General features: G+C 52.9%; 1 protein-coding gene across 2 annotated transcripts in view; it reads left to right on the top strand.

The window, feature by feature from the left end:
* RAB11FIP4 (RAB11 family interacting protein 4) overlaps window positions 1–20,600 on the top strand; it is a 105,400-nt gene that overhangs the window by 54,742 nt on the left and 30,058 nt on the right. Inside the window, exon 1 of one of the 2 annotated variants that reach the window (XM_080682163.1) lies at window positions 13,495–13,677. The exons of the other annotated variant lie outside the window; for it this stretch is intronic. Within the exon in view, the coding sequence (XP_080538289.1) occupies window positions 13,648–13,677 (30 nt within the window). The 5' untranslated portion in view covers window positions 13,495–13,647. Of the gene's footprint in view, window positions 1–13,494; window positions 13,678–20,600 lie in introns of those variants that run through there. 2 annotated transcript variants of the gene reach the window in all.

The following is a 20,600-nucleotide window of genomic DNA, read 5'->3' as shown; positions in this document are numbered from 1 at the left end:
CTGATCATCCAATAGGCAATGCCCAAAGCAGTGGTGATGGTATGAGAAAGCTGCATGACGCCTGGGGGAAGAATTTTGACTTGGGATACATGGAAAGGCAACTGTTATCTCATTGATCCTCCGGCAACTCTCGGATGAGGAGCACAAAGACGCGGGTGGGAGGAGTGGATTTACTGTGCTGACTTGTGTACTAAACGGTGGAGCTGGGATGTAACCTCCACCGACTGCTGAAAGCCCTTTCAACAGCCTCCCAGGGCTGACACAGGCAGAGATGCCCTTGCAGGCTCACGTGACTTCCTGACCTCAGAGGTCACACTACCACTACTCATACCAAAGTGGCTGTGACCTCCCGGGGGCATCAGCGTCCCAGAGCAGTTTCCCAAACGTGGAAAACCCTCCCGGCATCCTCAGCACACGCGTTGTGATGCAGTGCACAGAGCCACACCCAAGGCCACAGGCACCAGCCTCCTCCCCCACTTGGCTCACTTATTCCTGGAAGGGCGATTGGTGCTGTGAGGTCTGGGGGTACTCGCAGTGAGAGGCACAGGATGCACTCAAGCCCTTAAGACAAAGGTCAGAGTTCAAAAAACAAATAGGGAAGCAGAAGGAGCCCAACTATTGGACCCAGAAAATCACCGTGGGGGAACAGGCTTGTCCCTGAGCTTCTAGACAGGCCTGGCGGAAGGGGGAATGGGTGACCCAGAGCTTTCATGATCCAACAGAGGGAAGCAGGCCCATAGCAGATGGGCTGGGTGGGGTGGGATGGGGGCTAACGCTTCTTCAGCTCCTGCTATGTGCCACCCACTCTGCTAGGTGCTTGAAACCTGTCTTGGGGTGGTCCTTATAACTGTCTTGTGTGGTAGATACTTTCATCTTCATTTCAAAGATGTGAACACGGAGGTTCAGAGAGGCGAATGAACACATAGGATTCTTACCCTTGAATCTGACAGGAGTTTATGGGGAGGGTCATTATAGAGGAGACAGTCAGCCACATAGTAGATGAGTTTTCCATACAAGTTTTATTTTTAAATCAGTTTTCATATTTCATAAGACACTTTTCTTATATCTTTCAGTCCTTGGTAAAAGCTGCAGCAAATGTATGAAAATCATCTGTGAAAAAAAGTGTGTTTGTGGGAGATGGAAGCTTTATAAAAGGATCCAAGGTTGTAATACTTGCATAGTAAGTCATTGCCAGGGTGGTAATAACAGCATATGCCTATTGAGGTCATGGGAACTGAGCCCTTTAGAGACCTTCCCCATTCAACACCCCACCCCCATGAGAGATGCTCACGAGAGAGATACTATTATTATCCCCATTTTACAGGTAACAGAGCTGAGGCTCAGCTGTTCAACAGGTTGCCCATGGGCACCCAGCTCAGCAGTGAAGCCCCGCCTCCAAGTCAGGTCTTTCAGAGACGAGAGAGGTAGCCCACTGCTGCCTGAGCAGGTCTTGACGGGAGCCGGTGAGCCAGGAGGTGCTGGGTGACAGTCTGGTGTTGACAGAAGCAGTTACCCGAGCTCTCAGTGCAGGTGTGACGAGGAGAGCCACCCTCTGTCACTGTCCAGCTGGCAGGCCCCTTGCCTGGTGCCTAAGTTGGCAGTGAGCCCGGCAGGCTGGGCTTTTGTATCCAAAAGCAGGTAGCTGGTCTGGTGGTGAGTGGTGAGGTGCCTTGGCTTAAGCCCTCAAATGCTGAGTCATGAAGCAGGAAAGGGTATTCACCTGAGGTCAGCTCCCTAGCCCTTGGCTGAGCACGCCACCCTGGGGCCAGGACCCGGAGGGTGGAGAGATGTCCCTGTCCACCTGGGGGAGCTCAGCCTATGTGCAGCTCTGGCCGGGGGGCTCAGTGGGTTGGAGTGTCATTTTTGGTTTAGGGTTCGATCCCCAGTTGGGGCACATAGGGAGGCAGCCGATCTATGTTTTATACATCAATGTTCCTCTCTCTCTCTCTCTCTCTCTCTCTCTCTCTCTCTCTCTCTCTCTCCTTCCTCCCTCCTTCTTCTCTCTCTAAAATCAAGAAACATATCCTTGGGTAAGGATTAAAAAAACAACACTGTGCAGAGCTGTGTCAGGCTCCCAGGAGCCTGGTGAGGGAGCAACTGATTGTGCCCTGGGGGGTTGGGGCCAGCACAGGGAGCTGGCTCTAAGCTGGTCCTGCAAAGCTGACTCATGGTGATCACCATATAAGTACCCATCTCTTCATCGATAGTCCTCACCCCCATCCACGAGGAACCTCAGTGCACTGGGGAGGCTCCGCCACCCACTCACTCACCAATTGTGAGGAGCAGCCCAGATCCAGCTGCCCCCAGAAGACCAGGTCCTTTCCCTCAGAGAACTATTCTGAGGGGAGAAGGCAAACCATCAACAGGAAAGTCAGTCATGTAAACACGGACAGAGAGAAGGGCTTTGAGGGAAATAAAGCAGAGCGAGAGAGTGATGGTGGGGGCTGGGAGGGATGGAGGCATGTGGAGGTGGGAATGGGGCGAAAAGGAGGAAAGTGTAAGGCTCTGAGGTGGGAAAGTGTGTGGTTGGTTTGAGAGATGCAAGAAGGCCACGTGGCTGGTGAGTGATGGGGAGTGGGGACTGTCAGGAGGATCTGGGCACAGGAGCCAGAGAGCACGGGCTCGGGGGTGGAGCGGGGAGAAGTTTGGGGCATATCCTGGGGGTCCTGAGGCCAGGTGAAGGTTTTCGGCTTGTTTGGAAGAGATCCTTAGGTGTGTGGGTGTGTGAATGAGGCGAGCAGTTAGGTGGCTGTGCCTTCCTGTAGGGAAGATGGTCAAGGACGGTGACAGACGGTGGGGAGAGGAGCGGTGAGGAGCGGAGAGGACTTGCCCATGTTCTCACCTGAGGGCCTGGGGGCCTGGGGGAACGTTGGTGCCCTTGGCTGGGCGGGGGGTGGGGACCAGGCAGGCAGCAGGTTTGAAGGGAAAAGTTCTGCAATGGATTTGCTGCCTGAGAGGCCTCCTGGAGGTTGAGGTGAAGACACCGACACGTGGTGTGCCACGCACAGCTCGGCTGCAGGTCCGAGACCCTCATGCTCCCACCTGCAGAAAGGGCCGCTGCAGCTGACACCCTCCCCCTCAAGGTACAGGGGCTGCCTGCCCCTTTCCTGGGGCAGTCTTATCCCACGACTGGCCCATGTGGGGATACAGGGTTTTGCCCCCTTGCCTCTTTTTGGGGCAACTCTGAAGGGCCATTCTAGCTTCAGAGGCCTGTGGGATCGGCTGGGGCCTGGTGACACGCATCTCAGCACATCCCTCTCCCGGCTCCATCCTGTCTCCCTCTTGGGGGTGATCCCTAAGGCACTCTCCAATAATCTCCCTCCACAGGCGATTGGATGCAGTAGCCTGGAGGTCAGGGGAGAGGTCCAGGCTGGGAGGCATCAGCACATGATGGGACCTCACCCCTACCCACCGATGGGAAAAAGAGGAGGAGAGCGGCCTGATGCTTAAGGTCTGGTGACATTTAGAGCCGAGGAAGGGCCCTGGAGCCAGCAGCAGCCACTGAGAAGTCACTCTTGGGGCGGAGGAGGGGAGGCAGGAGGGTGGTGTCCTAGGAACCAAGCTAAGGGAGTTCAGGTAGGATGCGGACCCATGATGCTCTGGCTTGCTCCTTTCCACCTCATGGGATTTCAGGAGGGATTTTTCAAAGCCAGGGCGTAATCTGGTAAGGAGATGAACTAAGGGAGAGGAGAAATGGAGGATGCAGGAAGTGGCATGGTGGGTGGGGGGCAGGTGCAGGAGCAAAGGACCTGACGGGGTGGGAGGGGGAGGGTCCATCTGTGAACCATGCATGGAGGCAGAAGGAAGGCCTGCAGACCCGGTGGAGGGGACAGGTCTCTCTGGTCACTTCTATTACACACAGTCCTCAGCGGCTGGTGAGCAGTGGGGAAGCAGAGCCGGAGGTGAAAGGGGGAGGAAGGAGAATCATCTTAGCCTGAGGGCTCCCGGCTGGCAAAAGGAAGAGGTGTGCTCTAGCTGGTTTGGCTCAGTGAATAGAGTGTCGGCCTGCAGACTGAAGGGTTCCAGGTTCGATTCCGGTCAAGGGCATGTACCTTGGTTGCGGGCACATCCCCAGTAGGGGGTGTGCAGGAGGCAGCTGATCGATGTTTCTCTCTCATCGATGTTTCTAACTCTCTATCCCTCTCCCTTCCTGTCTGTAAAAATCAATAAAATATATATATATGAAGAGGTGTGATTAAAACCCAGCTCTGAACTTGAAACCTTGGCTCTGGGCTTCACTAGGTGGAAAAGCACAAGGAAAGACACTTCAACAGGGAATAGCAAAGGCGTCAAGACCTCTGTGTTCAGCAAGTAATAGAAGTAACAAGAACTGAGCTATTGCTATGCTACGTACTCTTCCTGCATTATTTCACTTCACACCCCCCCCCCCCAATAACCCTAAAACACACCGTTGGGGCCTCATTTTTGGCAGAATCTGTATTTGCAAATTTCCCTGCTTGCTGAAATTTGTCACCCATCCCCTAATCAATATCGGCAGCGTTTTTCACGATCATTCGTATCAATATTAGAGTATCGACAACGTGGGTCGCCCGCCGAGGTTGAACAAGATGTTACTCCTCTTTCTGCTCAGACTGTAAACATGTCTTTGTAGCAGTCTTTTCAGTGGTTTGCACTTGGGGGCTTTTTGTTGGTGATTCTGCTGTTTTAAGTGACCCCCACGTGTGGTACTGCCGTGCTGCCGCGTGATCCTCGTGCCGGGCAGCTGTGCTGTGCCTTATGGAGAACACGTGTTAGACAAACTTCGTGCAGGCCCCAGGGGTAGGGCTGCCGCTTGAGTTCAATGTGAATGAATCTACAACATCTATTAAACGAGGGGTCTTGAAACAAACACACACAAAGCAAGGTTACATATTGATTGGTTGATGAAAATGTTGCAGCAATCAGAGGCTTGTAGGAGCGAGCTATTGTAGTCACTGATTCCATGTTCACAGAGCTACTGTAAATTACAGGAGTTGCCCGCTGTAGACCAGTGGTTGATCATCGACCTATGAACCAGGAGGTCATAGTTCGATTCCCGGTCAGGGCATATGCCTGGGTTGTGGGCTTGATCCCGTGTGGGGCGTGCAGAAGGCAGCCGATCAATGACTCTCTGTCATCATTGATGTTTCTATCTCTCTGTCCTTCTCCCTTTCTCTCTGAAATCAATAAGAGTGTATTTTTAAAAAAATAGAGTTGACTATGTGCAAGCTATGGGAGGTTAGTGGCAGAGCTGGGCTTGAATCTGGGCTGGCTGTGCACAGGAGCACTTCACTCCCATGAATGTGGCCTTGTGGTCCAGTGGGATGGCTGGGGCCTGGCCTGGAAGAAAGGTTTCTTTTTTAGGACATCCTGAGAGCAGCCCTGCCTCCCCCTGCACTGGCCTCCTCTGGGCCTGGGGCCTCTCCAGTGTCTACCTGAACACAGCAGCTCCTTCAGTCCGCGCGGGCTGCGGCCACAGAGCCTGGCTGGCTTGTGGTTTTCCCTAAGTGGGAGGAACACTGGCTCAGTGTTCTGGGGCCAGGCGCCTTTGGTTTCCCTGGGCCGAGCCCTGCCCTGGAAGGGGAGCCACAAAGGAGGTGTGTGTGCCTGAGACAGGAGGCCCGCTCCCGGCTCCAGATGAGCCCATCCCGTCTGCTGCTGTGACTGCCTGTTTTTTCCCGGGCGGGTCCAAGTGAGCTGCTGGCCCTGGGCCCTCCGGGAACCACCTTCAGGACCAGGCTGCGTTCTCCCCAAGCCCCCCTTGCTGCCTTCTCACAGTGCAGAGCCCACAGCCCTACTTCTGTGTTTATGGGTGGCTTGTTCATTGTGGGTTTGGGGTGTTTTTTAATTATAGTGACCAGGATAATTTAGGGCACAATTGTGGGGAGACTGTGTCTGCTTTCAAAGTGGAATTTCAAGCCCTTCGGTATATGTCCTTCTGACCTGAAATAAGATGTACAGTCGCCTTCATCAACTACCATCCTTATCTAAACTTAATTCTCTTCTCGGGAGCGGGATGCATTCCTGAGATTAATGACCACCACCCTGGAGTGACCCTTGTGTAATTATAGTCTGAGAACGAGGCTACAAGGAGACCTCACAGGAGGGGCCAGCGACCATGGTGAGCAGGTGCTCAGAGGCCTCCTGGGCCACACCTTTTTGCAAAGCCCCTGAGGGTGGTGGGCAGGCTGCATTCCAGAGCAGCTCTGGCGGGGGCTTGGGGTGACCCAGCAGAGAGCACAGCCCAACTGCCAAGCTGTGGGGTTGAAGAAGGGGCCTGGGCTTGGAGCTAGAGGAGCTGGGTACAGGACCCCGCAACCCTTCCTGACCCATTGTATATAGAAACTGCAGCTTGAGGACGTAGATGTTAGGGCAACTGAGGCAGCATTTGGACCCCAGTACCTAAGTGTAGGGTCTCACTGGTGAGTTTATATACCCAGCACATACATGTGTACATACCTGCTAATGACTGAAAGAGCACCTGCTTAACTGCATAGCCCTAGGTGTCCAGTGGTGCTGTGGGGAGAAGGCTTTACATGGTAGGTCACACCTGAGTGGGGTTTTGAAGGATGTATAGGAGTTTGCTTAGTGGACAGAGGAAGTAAAATGTTTGATATTAAAATAGTATCCCCAGTTTACTCCAAACCTTTCCCCCTTTCTGGGGTCAGTGTAGATCCTCTGCCATTAACAAGCCTTGTGACTGTGGGAAAGTCATCTCTTCTCTCCAGTTTCCTAATTGTAAAATAGGATCTTTTTAAACTTTAATGTGATTTCTGTGATTTCATGTCTATATAGGCCTAGATGATAATAATTTCTAAAAAGTTCCCATATTTGCAAAATACTTTCCAAAAGTCTTTGATTTTTTCTCTCTCTCTCTACTCTCTCTCTCTCTCTCTCTCTCTCTCTCTCTCTCCCCCCCCCCCCTCTCTCCTTCTCCCTCTCCCTCTCCCTCTCTCTCTCTCTCTCTCTCTCTGGGCTGACATTTTTCCTTTTAATGCTCTTACAGAATTGGTCAGAGTCTTTCCATTTGAGTGATGAGGAAACTGAGGCTTGGTGAGGTGAAGTTACTGACCCTTTGCCAGTAAGTGGCAGAGTCAGACCTCAAGTCTAGGTCTTCTGACCCTGAGTTGGGGTTCTCTCCATTGTCCAACATGACCTCTCATACCCCACAAGCCTAAAATCTCTCCTCTGTGGGTTACACATGCATGATCCTTGATGGATCATGCACCTTGCCCAGGCCCTGGGTCACATGTTATTGCTGACAGAGAGGAGAGGAGGATGTGTGCAGAGCATGCCAGGCCCCTGCCCTGGAGAGATCTAAGGGAAAGAGGTAAGCACGAAGGCCGGGCCCTGTGACAGGCAGGAGGCAGGACCTTGAGGATTGACAGGGGGAGGCTGTTTTAGCCAGAAAACAGGATAAAATCTGGGACAGCGAGGAGGGGCACAGCTACCCGCTCCTGGAGCAAAAATCAGTGCCTACATCCAGGGTGAAAATAGACCTCTGCCCCCCCAACGTTGCTCTACCCTGGGTTGGTTTTCTTCAGAGCAGGAGTCATGTATATCATTTATTCATTTATTGTTCGCTGTCTGATTTCCCACACCAGAATGTTCCTCCAGGAGAACCAAGGCTGTATTGATCACAGCTGTATCTCCAGCACCTTGAACAGGGTCTGGCACATAAAAGCTCTTCATTACGTGTTTGTGAGTGAATGAATGAATGAATGAACAAATGATGCCTTCACCCTGTGATCGCTCCAACTCCCACTGTAGTCAGCAAGCCTTTAGCAAAGTAGTTCCCAAACTTTGTTGCATTGGAATCACCTGGGAATCTTTAACAACAGCTAACACGTGACTCCCACCCTGGAGGTTTGGATTCAGTTGCTATGGGATATGACCCGGACACTGACACTTTTTAGTTCCCCGAGTGAGTCCAGTGGTACAGTTTGGGAACTAAAAGTCTGAGACACAGGCTGCCTGGCCTGGGAGGAGGAGGGGAGGGGAGGGGAGGCGTTTGTAGGAGAGGAGGGTTGTTTATGCTCTCTTGGTTTTGCAGTCACCTGACTTTATGGAGAGGCAAGAAAAAAGTTTTCCTCCTTGCCCTCACCCAGTTCAAGTTAAAAGATTGATCTGACTTCCTCCTTTTCTGCCACCTCCTCTTCTTAGATGATTGAATGAGTCAGAGGAAACACAGGTTTTCTCACCATTTTCCCTCTCGTTGGGTTTGCATGAGTAAGAAAACCCATTATTCATGTGTGCACAGGTTGACAAAAATAGAACGTGGTCTCTCAGAACACTCAGTCTGGGGCCAGAGTCAGTCAGACCTTGTCCCACCCCGGCTGCACAGCGTCCAGCCAGACACTGCGAGGGAAGCCAGCCCCAGGGGAAGGCATCCTGGCCAAAGAACAGTCACCAACACTGAGGTTTTTGCCAATGGGAAGGGCCTCCCATTTTCAGGATGCGAACCTGGGTCCCACATCTGTTCCTGGGCTAGCGGGGTCAGGGCGGGGCGGGGGGGCGGTTGTAGAATGGCAAAGGATCTTAGCAATGTGCTGTCCAGAGGAAGGAATGGTCCCAGATGCCCTCCTCTTCCCAGGCCCAGTACAGGCCCCCAGGACAAGGACAAGCCCCTGGTGGAGTGGAAGGGTTCCGGGATAGACATGTCCTCCCATTGTTTCTAAGTGGGAGATTGGGAACAACTTTCCCCCAGGGTCAAATTGTGACCCCAGGTCCTGCCTATCTCCTTAGTACCTGTTTTTCCTTTTGAAGCCTAGGCTTACAACATCAAAGGTTGAATTTGTCCTCTTGGCTGGAAAGCTGAGGTTTAATGTTCAGGGCTCATACTTTCAGACTGTGGAGTCAGGGGTCTTCTAAAAGGGAGGTGCGAAGACAGCGTTATTGGGCAAGCCTGAGCCAGCTGCCTGGAGGGCTTTCCCATACAAAGAGCAGCAGCTGGCGATACTGCTGGGCAGCAATAATGTCCATTGTGTGACAGGGTTAGTCTGATGTTGACAGTCCTGTTTGATGACTGATGTCTGTCTTGGAGAGCACTGGACAGAGAGTCATGAGGCTCGGCCCTAATCCTGGATCTGCCACTGACTGCAACTGTGAGAAGAGAAGCTATTTCCCACCTCTGAGGCTTCTTCCCCTGTTTGGAAAAGGAATGGTTATACCAGACAAGTGATTTAAAAAAAAAAATGTATGTAATTGATTTCAGAGAGGAAGGTAGAGAAAGAGAGAGATAGAAACATCAATGATGAGAGAGAATCATTGATTGGCTGCCTCCTGCATGCCCCACACTGGGGATCGAGCCCGCAACCCGGGCATGTGCCCTGACCAGGAATCAAACTGTGATCTCCTGGTTCATAGGCCTGCTGGGCCAGACCAGTGATTTGAAACACCTTTAAAGCCACAGAACCCTTTGCTCACATGAAATCTTATGTAAGTACTTTGTTTACACGCAGTCTACATGTAAAGCAGACAGATGTGGAGCTATCACTCACCTGGGGCATCTCCTCCCTTTTGCAGGGTCCCCACGGAACCCCAAGGAACCCAGTTTGAGAACCATTGGACCTAATGCTTTTTTTTTTTTTCAGTTCTAGTATTATTTATGTAACTGCTTTCTGTTTGTCCAGTTGACTAATGACGGTTGGCATCAGTTGCTTGACTAACGTTAATACTTTGGTAACTCTCAGAAAGCTCTTTTCCTGTTACAATGATGCCATATATGCTTAGCCCATCTTTCCATATGGCCCCAAACATGTCTCTTTACACCAAACGCTGCCTCTTTACACCATCTGATGTTGAGCTAACTCCTGCATGGTGACAGCAGAAGGAAAATAGACATAGGCAGGTAGCTGTGGTACAGAGAGAACTTACTGTTCTCTTCCTTCCCTGTGATCACCCAAGTGGCCACGTGTTTCCCACCCCCATCAGTTTCTAGAGGATAGTAACTCCTGCTTGTCAACATTCTACCTGCTTCTCCCTGGCTCTGGCATTCAACACCATGGGAGTAGTCTCATACTGACAATGGCAGAGTCCGTTTCATGACATAAAAAGAATTAATCAGAGTGGCTTGCCCTCTGAAAATTATTCCTGGATACATTCCCTGGGAGGTGGTTTCTGTTTTGGATGAGATGGTTCTTTCTCCTGAAAAGTCAAGGCAGACACCCTTAGCAGACTCACAGCTCTGGACAAGCGCTGTGAAGGAGTCCACGCCCCGCCACTCCCCAGCCCTGCCTGTCTCCCTCCATCAGTAAAGCATCCCCATCAGAGTGGAAAGGAGAGGAACCGGCACTGGCAGTCAGGAGCCTGAATGTCAGGCCCTGCTTATCTGATCTCATTGTGTGGCTCTGCACAAATTCCCAGCCCTCTCTGAGCTTCTGTCTTTCCATCCATAAACTGGGGAAGAGTTCATTAGGTATTTATCCAGAGAGTCTTCCCGGGTGTAAATGGTTTGATTCTATAACATCTAGGACACATCCATGCTAAGCAACGCGGTAGCTTGCCCCTGGCCTTATGGGGGGTGGGGGGTTGCTCAGGAGGCAGGACTATATTTTCTAATAATTCTCTTCTAGCCCCTATTTGAACACAGGACACTGAGTTCTTTAGGAGCCCTGGACTGAGCTGGAGCCCTCAGTTCCCACATTTTATTTCAGACACAGTCAGCCCCCTCCCCCAAAAAACACCAAAAAAAATCACTGCTTCCCTGAATCCTGTGAAAGATGTCAGAGCTCCCCTCGAAAGCCAGTGTCCTAAATGCTCCCACAAGCTGCTCAGGTGTTAATCCTCACCTCAGTTCTCCCCAGCCTCTTGCCATAGGATCATGGATAATGACTACTGTTTACTGAGCACCTGCCTTATGCCAGGTCCTGTTCTAAGTATTTTATGGGTTCTGATGATTTTGATCCTCACAACAATCCTAAAATACATACTGCTACTCTCTCCAGTTTACAGATGACATCCAGCTACAAGGGGGTGAAGCCAAGATATGACCTTTGGCTCTGGCTCCGGAGCTCACACACCTAACCACGGAGCCAGGCTGGGGCTCATTCATGCTGCTGGTCATAACTAGGAGCTGCAGCTGCTGGTTACTGAGTGCCTGCAGCACCCGAGGCAGCGTACTAGACACTTATTTCGTCATTTCACTTAAACCTCACCCCTGGAAGACGAAAGGTCTTGTTTCCATTTCATAGGGGTGGGAACTGAGGCTCTGAAACATTAAAGGACTTCCCCACGGGAAACTGCCGAACTGGGCAGACTTCAAACTCAGAAGTGTTCAGTGCGCGCATCTTGTGACCCTCTTCTTTGTCGTGCAGCTTTTCACAACAAATACCTGGAGATGCTCCCCGCCCCACTACTTTTGGGAAAAATAAAGAGGGACCACTAACCCCGCCCCCTCCATAGAGCTCTTGAAAGGGTCGATCAGGCTATCCCTGGTGGGGGCAGGGAGGGGACTTGACAAATCTGACTTTCTCATTGACCTTCACTAGGATAGTGCCGGGACCCAGAGAAGGAATGAGCACCTTAGCACCTCTTCTCCAGTTCTGGGTGATTCCGTCATGGGGCCTGCTCTCTGGGGCCCTGAAGTCCTTAGGAGCAATATGAGATTCAAAAAGGAAGAGGGGAAACTGAGATAGAACCCCTGGACTTAGCCACACCCTTAAACTTCACAGAGGCTGCTAAGGTCTTGGGGTGAAGCTGGGAAGGCAAATAGAGCAGGCCCAGGGTGCAGAGGCCCATTCCTGTCCCACACCTTTGATGAGTGCCTACAATTAAGTGTACCCACTGTGCCAGGGTGCACAACCCACGAGGCCGACTGTGCCATTCCCATTTCGCAGATGAAGACACTAAGTCTGAGAGAGGTTATATAACTCGTCCCAGATTCACAGCTGGCAAGTAGGAATCAAATTCAGGTCTGTCTGAGTCCAAAGCCAGTGTTCTTATGCTACACCACAGTGCTCCTGTGTGTTAGGGACAGTGAGAGTGGACACACACAGTCTGTGGCCTCCATACATAGATCTCTGAACTGCAAGGTGTACGCAGCAACGATGGAGTTTCCACCTCACCCCGACTGTGCCCACCTCCCCTCACACGCCGCCCTTGTCAGGTCTGCCTCTGGCGAATGCTGTTCTTTTTGGGGGAGCCCCCAGCAAGTCTGGGAGCCCCAGTGGGTGCTTTATATCAGAGACAGATTCTGGTAAACTAAGGGGCAACTGTGAATTTATTTGCAGGAGAGAGATTGGGGAGAAGGGAGTTGAGAGCAAGGAGCCAGAGAGGACAGAAAGCTGGAAAGCTCTGTGTGTGTGTGTGTGTGCATGTACGTGCATGTGCGCGGGGACAGCTGGCTGGGTGACAGGCCTTGACCATACCAAAGTGCTACCTTGTTGGTTAATGAAAACTCAGGAAAAGCAAAGGTGGCTTCCCCCTGACCTGGACCAGATAATTAGGAAGATAAATGTTTCCCTCAGCCCAGTTACACAATGCAACATCAAGTGAAAGGGAAACCACACTTGCAATAGTTGCTGCTTTGCATCTTTGCCTTCTTTTAATGCAGAGCATAGTGAAGAGTTATGAGGGGGGCACGTTTTCGACTTAAATTGTATTTACCAGGATTCAACAGAAAGGGTCCTTTCCTTTTTGTGTTTTAGTTCTTGTTGTCTTTTTTTATTGTTATTTATTGATTTTAGAGAGGGGCGGAATCATCCGATTGTTCCACTTATCCATGTATTCATTGGTTGCTTATTGTATGTGCCCTGCCCGGATGAACCCGCAACCTTGGTGTATCAGGAGGAGGCTCTGACCAACGGAACTGCTGGCCACGGCTTCAGTTCTTGTTGCCTCTTTGTATTACTGGGCTGGTTTTGTATTACAAGACAACTTTGACTTCACACGAAAAAAATGGGAAGGTTATAGGTGGGATTCAGGATGAGAATCAATGCAGGAGCCACCAGACTCTGGCGGCTGGTAGAAGTTGGGGGTAGGGGTTGGCAGGTCTTCGTTGGGGTTCGCAAACGTGAGCCCGGAAGCTCTGGCCAGAATCTCGCAGTGCGGTGATCACAAGCAGAGTGAACTGAATGGACAGCGGCAGCGACAGAGCCTGCCAGGCAGGCGCGGGTTGAGAAACTCCCGTCTTCCGCAAACCCAGGGCCTGGCGGCCCGAACCCGGGAGATCGTAACTTGGCGGTGCAGGTTCTGGCGGGCCCAGACCAGCTCCACTCACCGAAGCGCCCCCTGGGACGGGTGTCGCCTGGACCCGCCTCCTGGCCGCGCGGCTATTGGTCGACGCCGCCCCAGACACCTGCCCCTACCTTAGGGGGCGTGGCTACCTGGGCCCGCCCCACGTGGCTCGGGTTCCCAGGCGGTGCTTCCTCAGGCCCCGCCCCCGCCCCAGGCCCCGCCCCTTCTATCTCAGATCCCGGGCGCCTCGTGATGTCACGGCAGCTTTGATACAAAGAACCCTTCGGCCCACGCGGGTCTCCCGGCAACCGGCGCGGGTGGGGGCGGGGCTGGCATCGTCCACTGGTGCCGAACAGTGCGAACTGCCGCGGCGCGGCGGGGGCCGTTCCTGCTCTCTCCGCACGGCCCGCCACGTCCCTTCCCGCCCCGCGCGACCCGCGTCCGCCCGCTCCTCGCTCCTCTGCAGCGCACCGACCTGCGACCAGACCTGGAATGCGCACCCCGCCGGCCCCCGGGGGCCAGGTAAGCTGCGGCCGAAGGGCTCGGGCTGGCCGGGCTCCGGCGACGCGCACCTGGTCCGCCCGCGGTCCCTGGGCCAGGGAAGTTGCCGGAGCGTGGAACTTCGCCCGCAGCCCGGCGCCAGCTCCCGCCCCGGGAGTGGCCGCCCTCTCGGCCTTGGCCGGGAGGTCAGGTTACCTGCATCCCGGCTCGCTTGGCCGTGGCGGAGAAGCCGCTGCCCACTCTGGGCCCTTTGCCTGAACCCAGGGGCGAGGGTGGGCACGACTAGCTCTGGGGCGCGGAGAGAGGTGGCCGCTTCTTTCTCAGGTGCAGTTTCAGAAAGTTGTTTTAGGGGGCTATAGTTGCCTGGGAAAGGGGTCGTTTGTCCGGACGCCTCCTTTGGGACTCTCGTCCCACCATCACTCCCGGCGCCCCCGCCCGCCCCCCGGGTGTTGACGCAGCTCTGCTCTTGCCCCCGCCAGTCCTGAAGCGGGCTGTGCGCGGAGGAGCTTTTCCGCAGCTCTTGGCGGCTGCACCAAGCCTGTTCCCCTGCTCCCCTCATCTCTCTGAGGGACTCTGCGGGGCAAGAGGGAGGGCCAACCTAGTTCGGGGTTTGGGGACAGGGCCCTGCCCCTTCCCAGCCAAGATGCTGCGGAGGTGTGCATGACTCCCACCCCTTCATCCCCTAGTCAGCGGTGGGTCCCGGCAGTAGTTGCTATTGTCACAGCCCTTCCCACTCTCCCTCCCACTTTCCTTCTATTCCGTGAGAACCTGGTCCCTCTTCAGCCTGGGACTTTCCCCCTTCTCATCCCTGCATACCCACCAGTGTCCCCATTTCCCCTTCTCCCCAGCCCCGCTCTTCCGCAGATGGCTGGATGTGACAGACAGACACATCACTCGGCCCTGAGGGACATGTCAGTGTTCCTTGACTAACTTATTTCTAGGTCACCTTCCTGCACGCAGCCCGTGTAGCACCCCCCTGGGCTGGTTTCTGGTGATCACTACTTCTCTGGCCACCCTCCCTGGAGGCAGCGCTAATCGCTTGGGCTCCTGGGAAGGGGGTGGGGCAGGCATATCCTAAGGCATCCCCAGGTCCTACCCCTGGTGAAATGTGGTTACACTGATGTCAGGTTATGGAAAAGGAATCTCAAAGCCGGGAGGGTACCAGTTGTGTGCCTCCCAGACCTCGGCAGTGGGGATCTCTGTCTCCCTGTAACCATGGAACTCAGCCTTGGTGGGGTCCTGGGAGTCACTGCCAGAGACTGGTGTCTCCCCAGCACCAGCTTACACAGATGGACTGGGCACAAACCTTAAACTGCTAATTACGTGCCCAGGGGCTACTATAAACACTGCCCTTAAGATGTTTGTAGTCAGTTGGAAGACGGACAACTCCTCTGAGCTGTTGGGCAAGTTGATCTGGATTGTCTTCTAAGGTGTCTGTGAGGTGTGTGTGGTCCTGTCACCCCTCCCCACCCCCCAATGTGTGGCCTGGAGAAATGAGGGAAGCCAGTGAAGACCATGGACCTTGAGCAGCTTGGGTAAACCACGTACTGGGGGCACAGCTTTGTAATTTTGGGGACCCTGGGCTTTGGTAGAGGGGGTGGGGGTGGGTGACTAAGGCCCTGTAGAGATAAGATTGTGCCTAGGGGAGGGACTAAATTAGCCAGGCGAGGTGAGCAGGCTGGGAGGTATGACCTTTGTCCCAAGGAAGATCAGTAGTAGAGACTGCCTGGCGTCTGTTCATGGAGAGGACTTTTAGTCCAGGGAGGGAAGAAAAGGGAGAAGAAATTAGGGCACCTGGAGCAGCCTGCACTGGGGAGGCTCTGGGCTACAGCTTGAGCACTTCCTGGTGGATATTCCACAGCCCACCCCCCCCCCCCTTTCCCTCTCTTCAGAGCATTTGTGCCCTTCCCTAAAGCACACTGGCCCCTCCGTAGCCTCCTCGTTCCCGCCCCTCCTGGTAAAACCAGCTGCCCCACACTGGGGCTTTCTCTTTGACGGTTCACCCAGGACCCTCACAGCTCTTCCTGTAACTACACCCCCCCTCACCCGTCCACCAAAGTGGCTAGAAACTTCCTTTCCAAGGGCTGCAGTTCCTCCTCTGACGTGGCCTGTTAATGCCAAGAGATATTTCACAATTGATCCTGCTTTGAGGGGCTTCACAATTTTACTTCACTTTATATATTTTAGGCATGGGTAGGCAGGAGGTGGAGGGCGTGGGAGAGGCTCCCAGTAAAGTAGCAGGTGAACAATTCCTGGAAGGCACGCATCTCAGGGATTGAGGGCCTTGGACAGGGAAGGGATAACCTGACCAGAGGGTGCCCACCCGCTAGCCCTGTGCTCTGTCCGCTGGGGCAGGGGGTGCTCATTGGGTTTTGAAAAGGAAGCGTCTTTATCTAGTCTGCCTGCTGCCTGTTGTTGATAGTGGCATAGTGCCTTGACCTGGCCAGGTGTGCAGAATCTGGGGTTGGGCTCTGTTTTCCTCCAGGTCCACTCTGCTGGCTCTTCTCAGTCACTGGGCATGAAATCACTGGCCTCTCCAATGAGGAGGACCACTCAGGTCTACCTGCTACCTGGTCTCCAGGCTGGATTAAAGCGTGGCTCTGCCCCATCAGCTGGGCACCCGGAGATAGGCATGTTGGTTTGGCAGGTCCACCTTGTATCTTGCTGGACATTGTGTGATTATCTCTCCTGCTTGTGGTATGGCATTCTCCTCCAGCAGATGGCATTCCAGGACACAGACCCTTCCTCATTTCTGTTTGCCCAGCCCCTACCCACATGCTCTGCACAGGCAGTTTTTTGTTTTGTTTTTTAAGCTTCTTAGAGAGAGAGGAAGGGAGAGGGAGAGAGAGAGAAACATTAATGTGAGTGAAACATCAGTTGGCTGCCTCCTGCACACCCCTACCTGGGATTCAACCCAGGCATGTGCCCCGACCAGGAATCAAATCGGCAACTTTTTGGTGCACAGGACAACACCCAACCAGCTCAGCCACACTGTCCAGGGCAGCAATTTTTTTAATTCAAGAAACATTTAAGCATCTAATTTGTGCTAGGTTCTGTGCTGGGCACTGGAGATTCTACAGTGAACAATAGACCATAGTCCCTGCCATCATGGAGCTCACATGGTGGCAGAGGGGGCAGGCAAACAAGTAAAACCTGCAGTGAGTGGGATGGCAGAGAGAAAGCCGGGCAGTAAGGAGTGCTGAACGAGGTATTGTGTTTTCAATGGAGTGGGCAGGGAAGTCCTCACTTAGAAGGTGGCATCTTGACCAAAGAGCTGCAGGCCGAGGGAACAGCAACTGCAAAGGCCCTAGGGTGGGGCCATGGCTGATGAGATGTGTCTACGGAACTGCAGGGAAGCTGCTGTATTGCAGAGTAAGGCAGGTAGCATAGAATTCGGGGGCTGGGGGGCTGATGTGGCCAAGCCACAGCCCAGAACCCCAGGAGGGAGAGCAGGAGGACAGGACAGTTTTGTCTAGCAATCCATCAGCCCAAAATGCATTTCCTGGCTCTGCCCACCTCAAACATTGCTGTTGAGAGGTTGGCCTTTCCTGGGGGAGGTGTCTGTGTGGTCGTGGCTGCCGTGGACTTTCCTGCCCTCAGCCGGGTCAGTCCAGATAAGCCTGTCCACATGAGTGTGGAAACAGCTCTTGCCAGACTGTTCTTTCCGCCACACAAACGGATACCACCAAAACCCACCCAGGTGATGTGCCCTAAGCCGGCAGAGCACTGTGGGGCCATCTCCCAGTCCCCTCCCCTCTCCCCCCGCCTGCCCCCCTGCCATCAGTGCTGTCAGGGGTGTGGCAAGTTCAGCATTTGAGACCTGCAGCATCGTGGCAGCCTGTGCTTGTCCGGTTCTGGCCGGCCTCCCCTAGGACTGTTTCCTCTTCTCCTTCTTGAGCTCCTGACCTTCCTGGGCCTCTGCTCACTCCATCGACCCATGGGCAGTTGGCACAGTTTTGTGCCCTGGTCTCCTAAGGAGTCTCTGTCCAGCCGAGGCCCCCGCATGCGTGCATGCGCGCGTGTGTGTTGTGTGTGCGGTGTGGTGTGGTCTATGTGTGTGGCATGGTGTGTGTGTTGTGTGCGGTGTGTTGTGTGCGGTGTGTTGTGGTGTGGTATGTGTGTGAGTTTGTGTGTGGTGTGGTATGGTGTGGTGTGTGTTTTGTGTGTGTTGTGTGGTGTGCGGTGTGGTGTGTGTGTGTGGTGTGTGTGGTTTGGTATGTGTGAGGTGTGTGTGTGTGTGTGTTTTGTGTGTGTGGTGTGTGGTATGTGTGTTGTGTGTGGTGTGTGTGTGTGTTATGTGCGGTGCGGTCTGTGTGTGGTGTGGTATGGTGTGTGTATGTGGTATGTGTGGTGTGTTGTATGTGTGTTTTGTGTGCAGTGTGGTGTGTGTGCGTGGCGTGGTTGTGTGTGTGAGTGTGTGGGTGTGGTGTGTGTGTGGTGTGTGTGCGTGTGTGTGTGGTGTGTGTGTGTGGTGTGTGCATGTGTGTGGTGTGTGTGTGGTGTGTGTGCGTGTGGTGTGTGTGCGTGAGTGTGTGTGTGGTGTGTGTGTGTGTGGTGTGTGTGCGTGTGGTGTGTGTGCGTGTGTGGTATGTGTGTGTGTGTGTGTGTGTGTGTGTGTGGTGTGTAGGAGAAAGTAGGCAACCAGAACTGTGTGCATACTTGGAGTGTCACATGGAGGTCTGAGGTGGCAACATGGTGGTCCAGAGCTGTGGGGTCCAGGTGACCTTTGACCCCAACTCCCACTAGCAGGCTGATACTAGTAACACCTGTGTTTCTAACCCCACTTCTTGACTTCCTTCAAGAAATGGGAAGTTTTCTGACTGTGGGGCCTATTTTCAATTGATTCAACCTGCTTCATCTTCCGAGAAAAGTGGGTTCTTTCCCTGTAGTGTAAACATGATTCAAATGAAAACAGAAGCTGGGTAGCTAATACCTGTGGCTCTGCTCATGGGAGCTTTCTCTTTGAAGGGATCAGAAAGAGGAAGACCTAAACAGAACTCGAGTGTAGGAGAGTGGGTGGGAGCGCTCTTATTCTTGAATCATTTTGTCACCCCACTCTCCTCTGCACTTCGCAAGCCTATTGCCACAAAAAAGGAAGCCACCGCATTTCAAGGGGCCTGTGCTGTCTGCAGTGGATGTGGGGTCTGCTCTTCACTGGACTTCCATCTCCCTCTTAGAATGGAGAGAGTGTAGGAGCGAGTTTATCCTTCCTGACCACGGCTTTTCCTGGGAGGCATACCCACTTCCAAACACAGCGCCTTCACCTCAGGCTCAGTGCCTGTGCAAGTAGAAAAAAATATCAGAGTCAGAAAATACGTGGATCTAGAGTCAGAAATACTGCTTGCTAGTTGTGGATCTTTGGGTAAGCTACCTCACCTTTCTGAGCCTCACTATCCCATCTGTGGAATGGGATTGATAATGGTATCTACCTTAGGGTGATGGTGAAGATAAAATGAGCGCCCCAGCTGGTTTGGTTCAGTGAATAGAGCATCGGCCTACTGACTGAAGGGTCCCTGGTTCGATTCTGGTCAAGGGCACATGCCTGGGTTGCAGGCTTGATCCCCTTCCTCTCTAAAATCAATATATATATATATATATATATATATATATATATATATATATATACATATACACACACACACACACATATATATATATATACACACACACACACACACACACATATATATATATATATATATATATATATATATATAATTTGTTGTTGTTGTTGTTGTTTTAAGATAAAATGAGCCACTGTGACCTAAATTGTCCAGCGTGTGTTTGCCAGTTGCTCAGGTGGTGGCTGATGGGTGGTTAGGTAGCAGGAGAGGATAGTGCCCAAGATCTTGTCAGGTGTCAGGGTTCAAATCCCAGTTCAACCAGTAGCTGTTTGTGGAATCTCAGGCAAATTATTTAACCTCTCTGTGCCTCAGTTTCCTCATCTATGAAATGAGGATGATGCTAGTACCTCCCTCATAAGGTTGTTATGTGGATCAAGTGTGTAAATGTATGAAAAGCACTTAAAACAGTGCCTGGCATATGAGTGAGCTGTTCGTTTTAGTTTCTGCAAGCTCCTACTGGTCTGATTCTTGTGACTCATAACCTTAGCACCTAACAGAATTCTTACAGGGAAGATGTCAACACTGAAACAGGAAGGTGGTAGGGCAAAAACACCACCCCCTGAGGGCCGCTTCAGGAGGAGTACACTCCGCTTCCTTGGCTTCTGTGTTTTTAAGAAAACCAACTCAGCCTCTACAGGTGCAAACAGGGCCGGAGTGTGGTGACTGGTGCCCACGTGGCAATTGGTGACTGAGATGCAAAGCACGTCTGAGGTGACAGCCATCTCTCTGGGGCGTGGTGTGGGCTGCACCTGGTCCTTCCTCCCAGAGGCAGGCCTGGCTACGAAGGAGAAGGAAAGGGGGCTGCACCTCTGCCCACCTGCCCTTCACCTCCATCTGGGGCCTGCCCATCCAGCCACCTATGCCCAGTTGGAAAGCCAGCTTGGAGCAGTGCTGCCCGCCTGCCAGCCCACAGCATCTGTCTTATGAAAGCACTGCGGCTCTGGCTGCCTGCAGGCCCAGGAAACATGGAGGGGAGCCAGACAGAAAGGTGTGGGCTGTGCAGCCACCCCGCCACGTTGGGTCAGTGCCCCTGGTAGTTTTCCAGGGAGCAAACCTACCTGTTCAACTAGCTTGGCTGCTCAGAAGTCTGCAGCCCAGCCAGCTGCAGTGGAGGGTGGTGGCAGGACAACCTCTGCCTCCTTGAATTGATGGTCTCCTGGCAAAATAAAGGGCTCCTGTTGACAACACCTTGTTGTGCGATTATCTGCAAGATCGCATCAGTTATTAGCAAAGAAAGGTCTTGTCGCAGCACGGGTGTGTGTGTGTGTGTGTGTGTGTACACACATGCATACATGGAGTTGTCATCTACTCTTCAGTGCA

This window comes from Plecotus auritus (genome assembly GCF_963455305.1).
Source record: "Plecotus auritus genome assembly, chromosome: 7".
In the NCBI taxonomy this organism is placed as follows: domain Eukaryota; kingdom Metazoa; phylum Chordata; class Mammalia; order Chiroptera; family Vespertilionidae; genus Plecotus; species Plecotus auritus.
The sequence above is the reverse complement of the archived record's forward strand: the minus strand, read 5'-3'. Positions and strand labels throughout refer to the sequence as shown.